This window comes from Rattus norvegicus, chromosome 10, assembly GCF_021556685.1.
Source record: "Rattus norvegicus strain SHRSP/BbbUtx chromosome 10, alternate assembly SHRSP_T2T, whole genome shotgun sequence".
In the NCBI taxonomy this organism is placed as follows: domain Eukaryota; kingdom Metazoa; phylum Chordata; class Mammalia; order Rodentia; family Muridae; genus Rattus; species Rattus norvegicus.
Genome location: NC_141543.1, coordinates 71,714,649 through 71,727,892, shown reverse-complemented (window position 1 = coordinate 71,727,892; position 13,244 = coordinate 71,714,649). Strand labels below are relative to the sequence as shown.

Below are 13,244 nucleotides of genomic sequence, written 5' to 3'. Positions count from 1 at the left end.
GCACATGCATGAGCACACACACTCACAGACAGACAGACAGACAGACAGACACACACACACACACACACACACACACAACCTCTCTCCTTTCCTCTCCTCCCCCAACCCCAGACACTCCTCAGGTCCTGAGCAATCTGTCCTCCTGACAGAAGGTATACTGTGATGGCTAACAGACCTCCCAGGCTCAGGAAAGGTAAGCAATGGCAGATAATACCTTAAAGAACTCAAGAGCGCCCCATCCCCATCCTCTACCCAGAGTAAATGGCAACTGAGATCCCAATTTAGACTTGCTTCTCTCGAGCTCAAGACAAGGGTTCAAGTGCAGAGGACATTTACCACAGTGGCAGCCATTGCAGCCTCAGATGTACAGTGAGGCAATTGGGTCTCAAAGTGAGAAGAAAGAAGACAAAAGTCAGGCTGTGAGAACTGTCTGTGGAGGCCTTAAGTGAAAAAGGCAGAATGGGTTTTTTGTTTTGTTTTGTTTTGTTTTTGTTTTTCGGACATTTCCCAGCCACAGCTTCCAGCAGCAAGGAGTTAACTGCATAACACTTTTAGGATTGATGGGAGGAGACATCTAACAGGCTTCTCCTGGAATCCACCTTGAAATCTAAAAGGGTAATTCTGGTTGCTCCTCCTGGGTACATACTGTGCTGGTCAGAGCTGCTTTCTTGCCAGGAGAGAATGGATATGCCAACCACAAACAAACACGATCCTGGACTAAGGGCTGAGTTCCTGGTACCCCAATATCAAGCTAAAAGCGCTTGCTGACTTGAGTTATAGCAGAGAAAACTAAAATGAGGTCAGAGGTTGCTCCAACCATGCTTAATGACAGAGACAGGACCCTGGCAACAGCGAGTCAGCCCCAGCATCCAAGAGCAAGGCTGCTTCTGGAAATGTGGAAAGAAGATTCTACAGCTTCCCTAACGAGTGGGATGGAAATCACATGATCTGGAGTATGTGGCCTCGAGCTGGCTCCCACTGAGTTCTCAGGTCAGAAAAATTCCCATTTTCAGTGGGGGTGGTATTAGATACCAGTGATCCCAGCACTGTAGAAGCTGAGGCTGGGGGATCTCAAATTTAAGGCTACCACTAAAAACAAACAAACAAACAAAAACAAAAAAAGTGCCTTTCATTTTTCAGTATTTGTGAGATTCCAGAAATAAAGGGCACACACACACACACACACACACACACACACACACACACACACACACACACACACACACACAGAGCACCTTCAAGATTCTCGGGACCTCATCACCTGTCCTCAGTTCTCACACATTCCACCATATACCCCACAAATACACTTGACTCAGTAACCACACGTTTGAGGAAAACAGAAGAACAAGTTTACTATTCGCCTAGTGGTTGTGAAGTAAAATTGCAGGCATAGTGATAAAAAAGGAAACAATCAACTCTGTATTCCTCAGCTTCTAACACAAATGGGAAAGGGGAAGAAGGTACAAGAGAAGCGGGGTGGGAGTGGGGAGCTCCGGGACATCAGGGATCAGGCCCTAAAACACAAACAAAACAGCAAGGGGAGTGCAAGGGTCACCCAAAGATACAGAAACAATCTCAACCCCGCCACTTAGTTCTGATTGTCCTTGTTGCCCCGCCTTGATTTTCAGAAGCCGGAAATTCTAATTTAATGTGAAGCCTCTCGATTCTTAGAGGGCAACTCGATTTTCTTGGAAACATTAAATGAACTAAAATGTAGCAGCGAGCCCGGCAGCTTTCTGCGCTCTGCGGTAGACGTGGTGTTACACTGCCACTCTCCAGCCACTCTTTGCCACTGCAGCAGAGGCATCCAGCGTGAGACTCTCGGCTTTACCCTGCACCCAGGGCTGGCCGCTCGAGCTCTAGAGAACAACTAAATGTACAGGAAGTAGAAGGTTCACCCAGGGGCAGAAACAGGGCCTCGACGATGATTAAATGGCCGACTGTTCCTGCAGGAAGCCTTCGGGGTTGGGGAGGCTTTTATCTGGCTCAGAAGCCAGGGCTGCCTCTCGAAGGACTTCCAGGTGCTCCTCCGCAGCAGACAGTGACTGGTCGATCCAGTCTAGGCCCCCGGTGAGGTGGCAGGCATTCCTGGTCACTAGCACCAAGTGACTAACGGACAGGAGCAGAGCGGTTGTCCTAGGGAGGAAAAAAAGAAAAAAGAAAAAAGATCAGACTCTGTAGAAAGTGGAGAACTTTGCCCAGAAGCCCAAATGAACGCGCACTCTAAGTTAGTGTTCCCCAAACCGGAAACCCTTCCCTGGAAGATGAGCGGTTACTTAACACAGTGGATCCGCACTGAAGTACGTGGGGCATGACTGGCTTAAACACGGTTAGTTAACAGAAGGTCTCAGAGCCTTTAATGAGATTAACACAGCTCCGTGGGGAAACCAGAGAGCTGGTAAACGTATTCAGATGGTGGGAGAGGCTTTCGGCAACACACCCATTAACCGCTCCCGGAAGAGTGTTTCATGAAACAATTTGGACGTGTTCAATTGGATGAGCAGATCTCTAATGCTGCCCACTTAAAGATGGGCCATAAATATATATATATATATATATATATATATATATATATATATATATATATATCCCTCCTCAGTGAGCATCCCTTACTGATCACAAATCAATAAGCCCAGGGCTGGCTTATTCAACACTAAAGAAAATGTAATTGAAAATCAAATTGAGGAGGAGGGTTTTGTTTTTTGTTATTACTGTTTTCCTTCTTTCTTTTCTTTTTGGTTGAAAGATTCACCATGAAATAATTTGTATATGGTGAGTGTGCCGGATGTGTTCAGGGCTCCATTATCGATTGCTAACCCGTAGAGAAAGCTGAGCAGCACAAGGAGCAGACAGAGAAACCCAAGACACGTCATGACTTACTGGCCACCCGGCAACCATTACACAACATGTCAGTGGGAGCCTCACAAATCAAATGGAGACAGTAGGTAGGTATTTTATGGGCTGAGTACATTCTGGGGAGGGGAGGGGAGGGTGGGGAGGAGGGTGAGGAGGAGTAGTTCCTGAGACAGCTGATGGGGAGTGACTTCCACTGTGGCTGACGTGTTACATGTTTTTGTTGCTGGGCTCACCTCATCCAGCCACGCTGGGCAGAGCTTCCAGCAAGGTGTGGCACCTGGGTAAGTCCAAAGATCAGAGGGAGGGACGGGGAGTGGAGTGCAGGGAGGCACAGTTAGCAGAGCTAAGCATGCAGGGCTTGCACTTCGATCTTAGGGATTCAGGAAGGAGACTGGGCTCTGTCACCTGCCAGGCTCGGCTTACTGAATGGCTCACTGTTAACATGGAAGGAGACGAATCCATTGAGCCAGGGGCGGTTAGAAATCTGGAAAAACACCCTCTCTAAATAACCCAGGTAGCCAACCTGACAGGCTTGAGAACAGTGACCCTGAAATGTGACAAGAGGAGTCCCACATCCTCCCTCTCACCGTGCATCCAGGAGCTTGGGGTCCAGTGGAGGGTACATTGACTTCACGACGTCGTCCACTCTAAGGGGAGGCAATGGGGACTATGGTCAACATTTTACTTACTCCTCTCCTCCCTCCTTTCTTTCCATCCTCACTCTAGACTTCTCTGGTGGTGTTGCACACCCACTCTCTCTGGGGGTCCTTTCTCCATCTGGTTCTGCACACCCAGACTGAGTCTAACAGAAAGACTTCAGATTCCGCTTGGAAAATATCCCTTCTCTTTGTTTTGCTTTTGTTCCAGGAGTTAAAAAACGTGTGAGGTTATACACGTGGCGCGATGCTCGGGATCACTACTGAGTTGAGAAGGTAATGACCGAGCATGAGCTTGCTGTATCCTTTTACGTACATAAACGATAAGCCAAAGCTAGGAAATGCAAGGCGGGAGGCCTAAGCGAATGCTCACCATTTAACAGTGGCTAATCTCCCCAGATTGGGACGGGTGGACTTAGGGAGTACCTCTCTTTAGGAATAGAAAATCTATTCCTGAAGTAGTTTAATTTTTATAAATATTTATTACTTTTGTGTTTTTACAGATGCAAACACAGTGACATACAGCATTAAAAAAAGTTGCCATTTGAGTTCAAACATCTCCACTGTGTGTGTGTGTGTGTGTCTGTCTGTCTGTCTGTGTGTCTGTCTGTCTGTCTGTTTTTTCCTTCCTGGATAGTCTGTGGCTAGTATTTTAAGTTAAATTTATACCTGTTCTAATTTGTGGGGTGCAAGATTTTGCTCCCAGGATCACTTGGTACAAAGAAAAAAAAACTGTATAATTTGATTTCTAAAAGCACCAAGAAAACTATGCAGCCCTCACTCTCAGGCCTGAGGAGCTGGATGGCAGGAACAGAGGCGTGACCATCTTCGGCGTGTGTCCCCGCTAGCCCCTTCCCCCCCTGCAGAGCCCAAGGCAGAAACTGCTCTCCTTGAAACAATAAATCATCGTCATGACAGACGGAGAAAATTAAACAGGAAGGACACGGGGACAAATTTCAGCCAGAGGGAGAACTCATGAGCCCAAATGAAGAAAACAAGAGAGAAAAAGTCTGGCAAGAAACACGAGGGAGGTTGTCCGGGGCACTCTGTAGAGAGCTCTGCCCTCCTGGCAATGCCCCACTCTCACCTCGTCACAGTTAACCCTGTCCCCTCTCAGAAATCAGCACCCTAACACCCCATTTATAATCTGCACCTCAGGGCCTGCCAATTCCCATGAATGGGTCTCAGAAGTAATAAAAAGCACAAGGAAGTGTCCAGCAGACACGAGCACCACACCGTCTGAAAATAGTGGAAGATCATCCGCCATGCCTGGCACAAGTTGGAGCCTGGAAGGGTGGGGGTGTCTCATGCAGCCGCTGATGCTAACCAGGTATTTACACCCATGGGGCAACTCCAGAGCCAGGAGCTATTCTGGCCTGCATCCTCCCTCTCAGCTTCTCAACTCACTGACAACCTAGACAGAGTTCAAATACACCAAGTCTTGTATTTCTCAGAGGATCTTCCACATGGCTCCTCCTGAGCCTTACTAGGTTACTCTTGAGAGAAAAGCCTGGTTGTTTGTGACTTAACCCAGGCACCAGGAATGCACAGTGGAGGCCATTCAAGGCTGAGGGGTCAGGTGACTGATAAGAACACTTTCCTGGAATCTGTCATTTGATAACCAATCCACATACCAGCCACCAGGTGGCAGCACGCATTCAGCTCGTCCTTTTGCCCTAAGAAAAAGGCTTTATTTTTCTTTGCAAAATCCAGTCCAACTGAGGGGGTGTAGTTGTTGACTGAGGCTCTGCCGGGTACCTCCCACAGGGGATTTTGCAGACAGCCAGGAATTCAGGAGGTCTGAATGCTCTGTGGCTTCCCTTCCCACCCAGCGCTAGGCTGAGAATCAAGCAGAAAATGAGAGCCAACATGGAAGGAAGGTATCCCCCAAACCAGTCCCCAGTATACCTAGGGGCTTGGATCTAAGGGCACGACTGCAAAGTCACTGGAGATGTAGCATAGGATTCAGTGGGAAATGTGCCGGCTGACTGCCACAGCGTAGCAAGGGAAGGGAGGCTGACCAGGTAAGGGCAGGAGCTGTCAGTAGAGCCACAGACTGTCAGCCCAGTTATACTGAACTGTTAAACCACCTCAGCTTAGGAATGCCCATGGTAGGCAGCTCTGTATACACAGTATATATAGTATATACAGTATACATAGTAGGCAGTTTCGATAACAGAGACTGCAGACCTACTGTTTAAAGCAGTGGGTGCGGGAGCTGGAGAGATGGCTCAGTGGTTAAGAGCACTGACTGCTCTTCCAGAGGTCCTGAGTTCAAATCCCAGTAACCACATGGTGGCTCACAACCATCTGTAATGAGATCTGATGCCCTCTTCTGGTGTGTCTGAAGACAGCTACAGTGTGCTTATATATAATAAATAAAAAAAAATTAAAAAAATAAATAAAGCAGTGGGTGCTTAGCCTTGCTGGCTACCTCAGCTTCCCCTGTGGAGTGTGGGACCTGACATCCACTGACCGCTCACCTTGGGCTAATCCGTTTGGCCACCACGATGATGTCGCTGACACTTGCCGACGTCTTCATCTTGGCCCCAGAACCCATTGTCATGGCAACAAGTTTTTCTGTCAGTGTGTGACAAATCTAACATAACAAGGAGACAAGAGGTGATGGAGGTGACCTGGCTCCCCACCCCCACACCAAAGGTTCTGGCACCCTGACAAATATAAACACGGCCCCACCCTGGGCACCGCCACTAAGCTGGCTCCTACCCTAGTGATGAGAGGAAATGGGGTGGAAAGAGGCAAAAGCGAATAGCCTGGGTGGTAGCTGTGGGGTGGGGAGGGGCGCTCATATCAAGGGCAGAACTTCAGACCATTGAGGACTAAGCTGGAATAATCCATCTAAGAAAAAAATCACGCGCTCCAATTTTACCACCTTGATTTGGGGGAATACTTTCTATCACCTCACGACTTAGACTTCTAAATGGATAGTATCTCCAGTGGGGTGCTCACAGAAACAGGGCCGGGCAAAGGGCAACTGTTTCCTTTAGGCGCATTCTCCGATAATGGCACCTATGTTGACGGTTTTCGAGGGTGGGAGTTATTAGTACCTCTGTCTGGGTGATGATAAAATAAAAGGCTCCGGAAAAAGTAGGCCAAAGGCAAGATGACAACACATGGGCTTCTTCCTCTTCCTCCCACACTACTGGCCAGCTCCAAAGCTTGTGGCCCCTTTCTGTATTCCCTCATGCCCAAACCAAGCATGCCTCTATCCCTGCAAAGAAGCCCCACTGCCTGCTGGTACTTGGGGCTGGGAAGCAGGAAAAAGAATGGTCAAGAGGCCACTGGGAAGGAAGATTCCCCCACTCTCCACACTCCTACTATAGGGGAGATGATGGAGCAAAGACATGCTGGGGGTCTTTAAGAGGAAGTTCAGAAGCCCTTTTCTTTACCTAAGCTCCCCAATCCAAGAAGCAGGCCGTCCCCCTTTGATGGAAAAGGACGGGAGGAAAACAAAGCCCAGGACATACCATGTCTGGGCAAAAGGAAATGTAATATGGTTTACTGCTCTAGTCTGTGAACCTATCTACCTTTGCCTACAACCACATCTGCATGTGCAGCCATACTTAGACATCCAAGGAGCTTCCTGATTCTGAGGCAACAGTTTCCTACAGAGATAGCCAAAGAAGAAGCCAATAAAGGGCTTTTTAATATCCTGTACTGAGTGACCCTAGAGAAAAGATCGAGTTGTCTCTTTTGAAATACTGAATAATTAGTAGACAAAGAGATAAGGTTGTTGATGTGCAGAAACTCATATTTGCATTTTGTTAAATATTTGCACGTTGTTATTATTCTATTAGGAGAAATAATATCAGGCAAGAGTTGCGAAATGAGTGCTGGAACTATGCAGATGGCTACCGTGTAAATTGGATGTAATCTTTGGAAGATTCCGGCCTTCAAAGACCAAAGTCTGCCTTCAAGTAGAAGTTGTAATTTGGGATTCTGGTTTTTGTAACTCTGATTGTCCCGTTTGACTTTTTTCACCAAGGAAGTCAGGGGAAATCCTAAGGTAACAGAAATCCAAATACAGGATGCATTCCCTGGACGGAGCTCGGAATTAATAAAGGATCCCGTGGGAAGCCTTGATGTGGCAGCTCCATGACCTCAGATACCCAGCCTTCCCCATGGTTGGTAAAATTATTACTGGACACCCCCCCCACAATCTGTCCTTTCCATAAGTCACTGTGTGAAGAGAACCAGATTGGGAAAAAGCCCAAAGAGGATATTTAGAACGCTAATGTGAAACAGACCTGACAGGGAGAGATAGCAGCGCACAGTAGAAATACAGCACGAGGCTAACAAGGGACCACTGCAAGGTCAACTCCATGTGCACCTGTGGTGCTCCAGCAACAGCCCTTGACCTCACAGGGAAATCAGAGTATTACCTTCAAGATGGCGATGCAGTGGGACATGAGGCCCCTGAGGAGACAAGAGGAACGTGTCAGTGCTGCTCTAAGGTGCCCAATCCCTTCCAGCTCCCCACTCTGTTCTTCAGCCAGTACCACCTCCAAGCAGAATTCCCCAGTGCTATAGCATACACATCCAACCCACTCCTCCAGCCAGTTCGGTCACCACCTGCCAAGTGTCCAACATGTCCTCTCCCTTAGGCTCAGCCTGGTGAGTTCCCCTTCGCAAACCCAAGTCAAAAGGCACCTACTCAGGGGAGGGGCTTACCAGGCCCCATGCTCTACAAGGGCTTATAAGCAGTTAGTGGTTGTTAAGTAGAGGAAAAGGAGAGACATTTTCTTAGTTGGTTGCGAGGCCACTATTGGGATGGCCATGCTCCTATAAGCAACTAAATGGGGTGCGCTCTCTCTCTCTCTCTCTCTCTCTCTCTCTCGCTCTCGCTCTCGCTCTCGCTCTCACTCTCTCACACACACACACACACACACACACAGGACATGAAAGAAGGAGATATTAGGAAGGCTACTTAGGAAGAGAAAGGTATCACAGAAGTAGGAGGAAGATGGGAGATGATTAAAATACATGATATACATGTATGAAAATGTCAACATGAAACACAAGCACAATTTTAAACATCTTTTAAAATGCACCCCTCTGGGACATGTTTCCTCAAAACTACATTGATCTTCTTACCCTAGCAGACCTGAACCCTGCTAACTCCCACACACAGAGACCCCCTAAAGCCTCTATGACACTGGCTTGGGTCCAGTTCTAGCTCCTGTCATTTTGATGTCTGCAGGGCCTGGCCGCATACCCTGTATATGCACCTCAAAAGCGTGCATCAGTAAACAACAAGATAAAAGGATAATGAAAAGAAGTGATACACGGGTCTCAAAGACCTGTCCTGTTAAATGGACAGCCCTCCCTGGGACACTGAAAGCAAAGGTTGCCTGGGGCTGACTCAAAAATCCTCAGGCAGTCCAAGAATAACCCAACCACACTAGGGACGTTATAATGATGCCTGCCACACGTCTTACTGCCTGGGTTTTCAAGTCTACAAAGTGAGAGGAACAGAACAAGAACAAACACTGTCATGCCCTATGCTGACATCCCTCATGGTGAGGGCGGGGGAGGAGCTCTGGAGTGTTCTTGAAGGTACCCAGAAGTCCCTTGGCCATCCCAAAGGACTAGAAAGCCAAAGTTCCCTGGCGCCTTACGAGGCATCTTCAATCCAGTCTTCATTCTCCAGAATGGCCTCGATGTGGGGGTTGGTGATGACAACATCATCCAGCTCTAACTCGGAGGGTTCAGACTGGGTCTCCATAGCACCAATGAGGTCCACAATAGGCCTGGAAGGGATAGCCACTGTTAGGACATTCTTTGCAAAGCAGAGCCTTCCGGGGACATATAAATGGGCATTCACAAGAGATGCTGACAGAGTTAAGGTAAACACCAGAACCCTAAGTTTGGTCGTTAACACCCTTATAGCTTTCTCTGCTCAAAGTCCCTAAACTGGCCTTACTCACAAAATCAGATTTCACCCAACAAGGCATGACGAAGAAGGAAATGGGCTGTGCAAGGAGCACCCCGTGTTGGGGCTGCACGATCTGGAACACCTGTTGCTTGAGTGTGTGGCTTAAGTGTGGGCATTAGATGTCTGTTCCCAGGGTTTTGGCTGGAGATGTCTTTGGCTCATCCCCCTGACAAATGAGGTAGCTAGCTAGCATGGAAAAGTGGCTTTCGTGTCAGGTGAACACATTCAGTGACTTCTCCATGACTGAATGAACAGAGAAAGAGGTGCCTCAGGATGCGGTGTCCTTAAGGAACGTTCTTAAGCTCTGGAGTTTTTAGAGCATGAAGTGGAGCCTGCAGGAACCACTTAAAAGAGGGAAAAGCTGGGCAGAAGTGGCCAGCTCCAAATTCCTTCTGTCCCTCTGGCTTCCTGTTGTCAGCTCCCCACCCCAACGCACCCCCGACCCACCACAGTCTACTCACTTGGAATCATAGCGCTGCAGTAGGTCTCGAGGCCGGCAGTAGCGCTGCCTACAGACCACCACCAAAGCAGCAAACGAGGCCAGGAAAATGGTGGCCAGCACACCTATGGCAACGATCACCACAGTCTCCATGCTTCCAGGGGCTCCCAGCTGCAGTCCACTCACATCCTCTGAGCGGGTGGAAGCTGGAGAGAACATAGAGTCAAGCAGGCCTGGTAATGATGAGGCAGGTGGAGGGGAGGGGCAGCCAGATCTTACCTGCTGGAAATGGCCAGTGAGAATGGAGAGGGTAGCAAGGCTCCCTCAAGTCACCTGCAAACCCAAGGGCATCCTAGACTACGCCTGAATTCCCCTTGTCTTTTATGGTAAGTGGTTATTTTCTGGTTAAAATGAGCTAACTTTTGAAGCTTGGGACACATTTGCACCGGCCATGATGATTGCACGTTACATGTATGTGAAATAATACCATGGCGGAAGAAGGTTGTACTCAGCAAGGAGCTCCTCTGTGTCAGACACTCCGGATGTGTTAACTTGTCTAGCAACCATCGTATGGGGTATCTCTACTTTATGGTGAAGAAAGTGAGATTCCAGGAGGTTAAGGAGTTGCCCAAGTCTACATAGCTGGCCAGCAGAAAGCTACCCGTCCAAAGTGAAACCAACAGTCACCTTCCTTTTCCTTTCTAAGGAAGAATGAAAACTCTGCGACGGGTTCTGACTTTCAGAGTTGGAAACTTACAAGCAGTGTGGAGTATTCCTTGCCTAGCATCATCTGGCAGGTTCTTTCACACCTACAACAGGTATGGCTTAACAACACACTTCTGTCCTGAGAAACGTATTGCCGGGTGTTGTGGCCATTGTCAAACGCAAAGCTGAACTTACACAAACTAAGACCAGCTATGATGTCATTATATGATGTAATCCTATGGGACCAACATCCTGAACATGAGACATTTCTTACTGCAGGGTGACTCAGCCTATCAGGGTAACTCAGGCCCGAGCATCTCAGAGAAGTGGTCTTCACAGCATCCTTTCGGGGCAGGCCTACCATAGGCATCCCTTTGAAAAAGTCTCCTCCCTCCCTGGTTTAATTTCTTCACCTACAAAAGAGGAGTGCTCTGCCCCGGCAGTCTGTATGACCCCAGGCCAGTCAGTTCCTTCCATTTGTACTTAGTCTATGTGCAGTGCTTATCTCTGAGAATTCAAACTCTCTTGACGGTCACTCAGGGAGCACGCATTGACCATCTGCATTGCAACACTGAATTCTGAACACTAGAGATGAGAAGACACAGCCCCGACCCGACCCCGTGCCAATGAACTGGTGGGGAAGAGGATTCAGCTGTGTTGATGGGCTATGTGCAGACTTGGATAATAAAGAGATTGCATTTGCATGGCACTTTCTAGAAAAGCCTCCTTCGCAGACCTGGGGATGATTGAGCTGAATTTTGAGGGATGGGTAAACAGAGCAGAGACTTAACTGGCTTAAATTGCCAAGGAAGCTTCCTCCGCGCGAAATGTCTGCAAAAGCTGCTCTCTCTGTTTTTGTTTGTTTGTTTTTTGGTTTTTGGTTTTTTTTTTTTTATCTTATACCTCTGTTGGGAAAGCAGGAAGGTGAAGGAACAACGTTTGCCTCAGTTTCTCTAGACACTGTCTGTACTGTCCTTCCCTGACTAGCCGTGTTAATCCTTTTCTTTCCTCCTGATTTATGTCTCCCTTTCTAGATGATTTCCTCCAATGTATCCCCTTCTCCAGGCTCCTCATACCCTCTCTCCCATGCCCCCCATTTCTCCAAGCACCACCACCACCCCGCGTGAGAGTGCCACTTTCTCTTCTCTCTTTTCCAGTAGTTTCAGAGTGTTTTTCTGAGGTCTGCTTTCTTGAACTTTCCCTCAGCCGCCTTCTGCGATTCCTCTGTGTGGGCGTTCCTTTGTGCGCTTTTCTTTCTTTGTATGTTCTCTGTATCTCTGTGACTTTTCCTCTCTCCCTCGATCTCTCTTTCTCGCTCCATCTCCCTCTTGCCCTCCTCCTCCATTTGATTCTAAACCCATCAGGATCCAACCCTCTCTCCCTTCCTTGACTCTCCTGCCGCCCCGCCTCCCCCCCGGGAAGGCTGACACGCGCGCTCAAGTTTGGTCCCCAACTTGCGCGCTGCTCCGTTTCCGCCGGACAGAACAAAGCAATGTCCTGGCAGCCCACAGAGAGCCTTCCCGCCACACACCACACGCCCCGCTTGCTCACCCACCTCAACTGAGGATCCGGGGTTCGCCAGCTCCCCGCGGTCCCCCAAGGCCAAGTCCGAGTGCTACCCGCAGCGGCCAGCAGCGGGGCATGCCGGGAGGGCGGGCGGGCCGAGGACCCAGATCCACCCCCGGCTGGGCGGCCCAGTCAGCGCACCCAAATCCCCCGCTGCCAGGCGCCGCCGTCCCCACCAGGCCCCTGGCCGCCTGGGGATTGGCGTCGCGGGAGGCCAGGGCAGCTAGGAGACAGTCACTGGCGATCAGAGGACCCTTCCACGTGCACCCATTGAAGCCAGGGCAGGAGGGTGGTGCGCCCACACCCACTGCCCTCCAGCTGGCCATCCTGGGGTGGGGGTAGGAGCTCCCACAGTTTGCACAGTGCTGGGTCTGGCCCCAGCGGCTGTCTTGCAGATTGATTGTAGCGACTCAATAGCTGTGAGCGATTTGACCTCACTTCTCTGTCCCTTGCTGCCCTCCTCTGTAATGATCCTGGGAACTGGTGTCAGCGTCAGTGACACACACGGCACACATTTTGGGGGAAAAGCCTGGCCCAGGGCTAACAGCGAACCAGTAGCCTAACATAAGAGTCTTGCTAAGCACTGCCTAGCCCGACCCTGGCAGGGTGTCGTGCCCACGATCCCGTCCTAGGAATTCTCCTGCAAAGAGGACACGCCTCACAGGTCAGGACACAGTCCAGACTGCTAACAATCACCTGTAGGCTGCTTTCAGGCCTAAAGCTGCCAGCTGAGGGGTTGGGGATTTAGCTCAGTGGTAGAGCGTTTGCCTAGCAAGTGCAAGGCCCTGGGTTCGGTCCCCAGCTCCGAAAAAAAAGAAAAAAAAAGATGCCAGCTGATAGCAGCAACTTAGGAGTTCAGTGATCCCCAAAGGCCCAGGAAGCAGACTTTGGGTTATTTGCGTGGGATTCCCAACGTCCAGACTATAAAGACCATGTTTTACAATGGGAGATGAACGGGATCTGGATGATCAGGTCTCTGGTCTGTCCTGAGGAAAAGGCAGAGCCTGAATGGGCGGAGTAAAACCTGGGCGGACTGTCCAGATCTGAAACAATCCCAGTGGCAAGG

At 49.3% G+C, this 13,244-nt stretch overlaps 1 protein-coding gene across 1 annotated transcript; it reads right to left on the bottom strand.

Moving 5' to 3' along the window:
- Positions 1-1,326: 1,326 nt before the first annotated feature.
- Positions 1,327-12,242, bottom strand: Tmem98 (transmembrane protein 98). Its single transcript, NM_001007672.1, has 7 exons — positions 12,168-12,242; positions 9,930-10,113; positions 9,152-9,283; positions 7,916-7,949; positions 5,996-6,111; positions 3,444-3,503; positions 1,327-2,136 (listed from the first exon to the last, which is right to left on the bottom strand). The coding sequence occupies exons 2-7, from the start codon at positions 10,058-10,060 to the stop codon at positions 1,929-1,931; spliced, it is 681 nt and encodes a 226-aa protein (NP_001007673.1). The 5' UTR covers positions 10,061-10,113; positions 12,168-12,242; the 3' UTR covers positions 1,327-1,928.
- Positions 12,243-13,244: the final 1,002 nt, after the last annotated feature.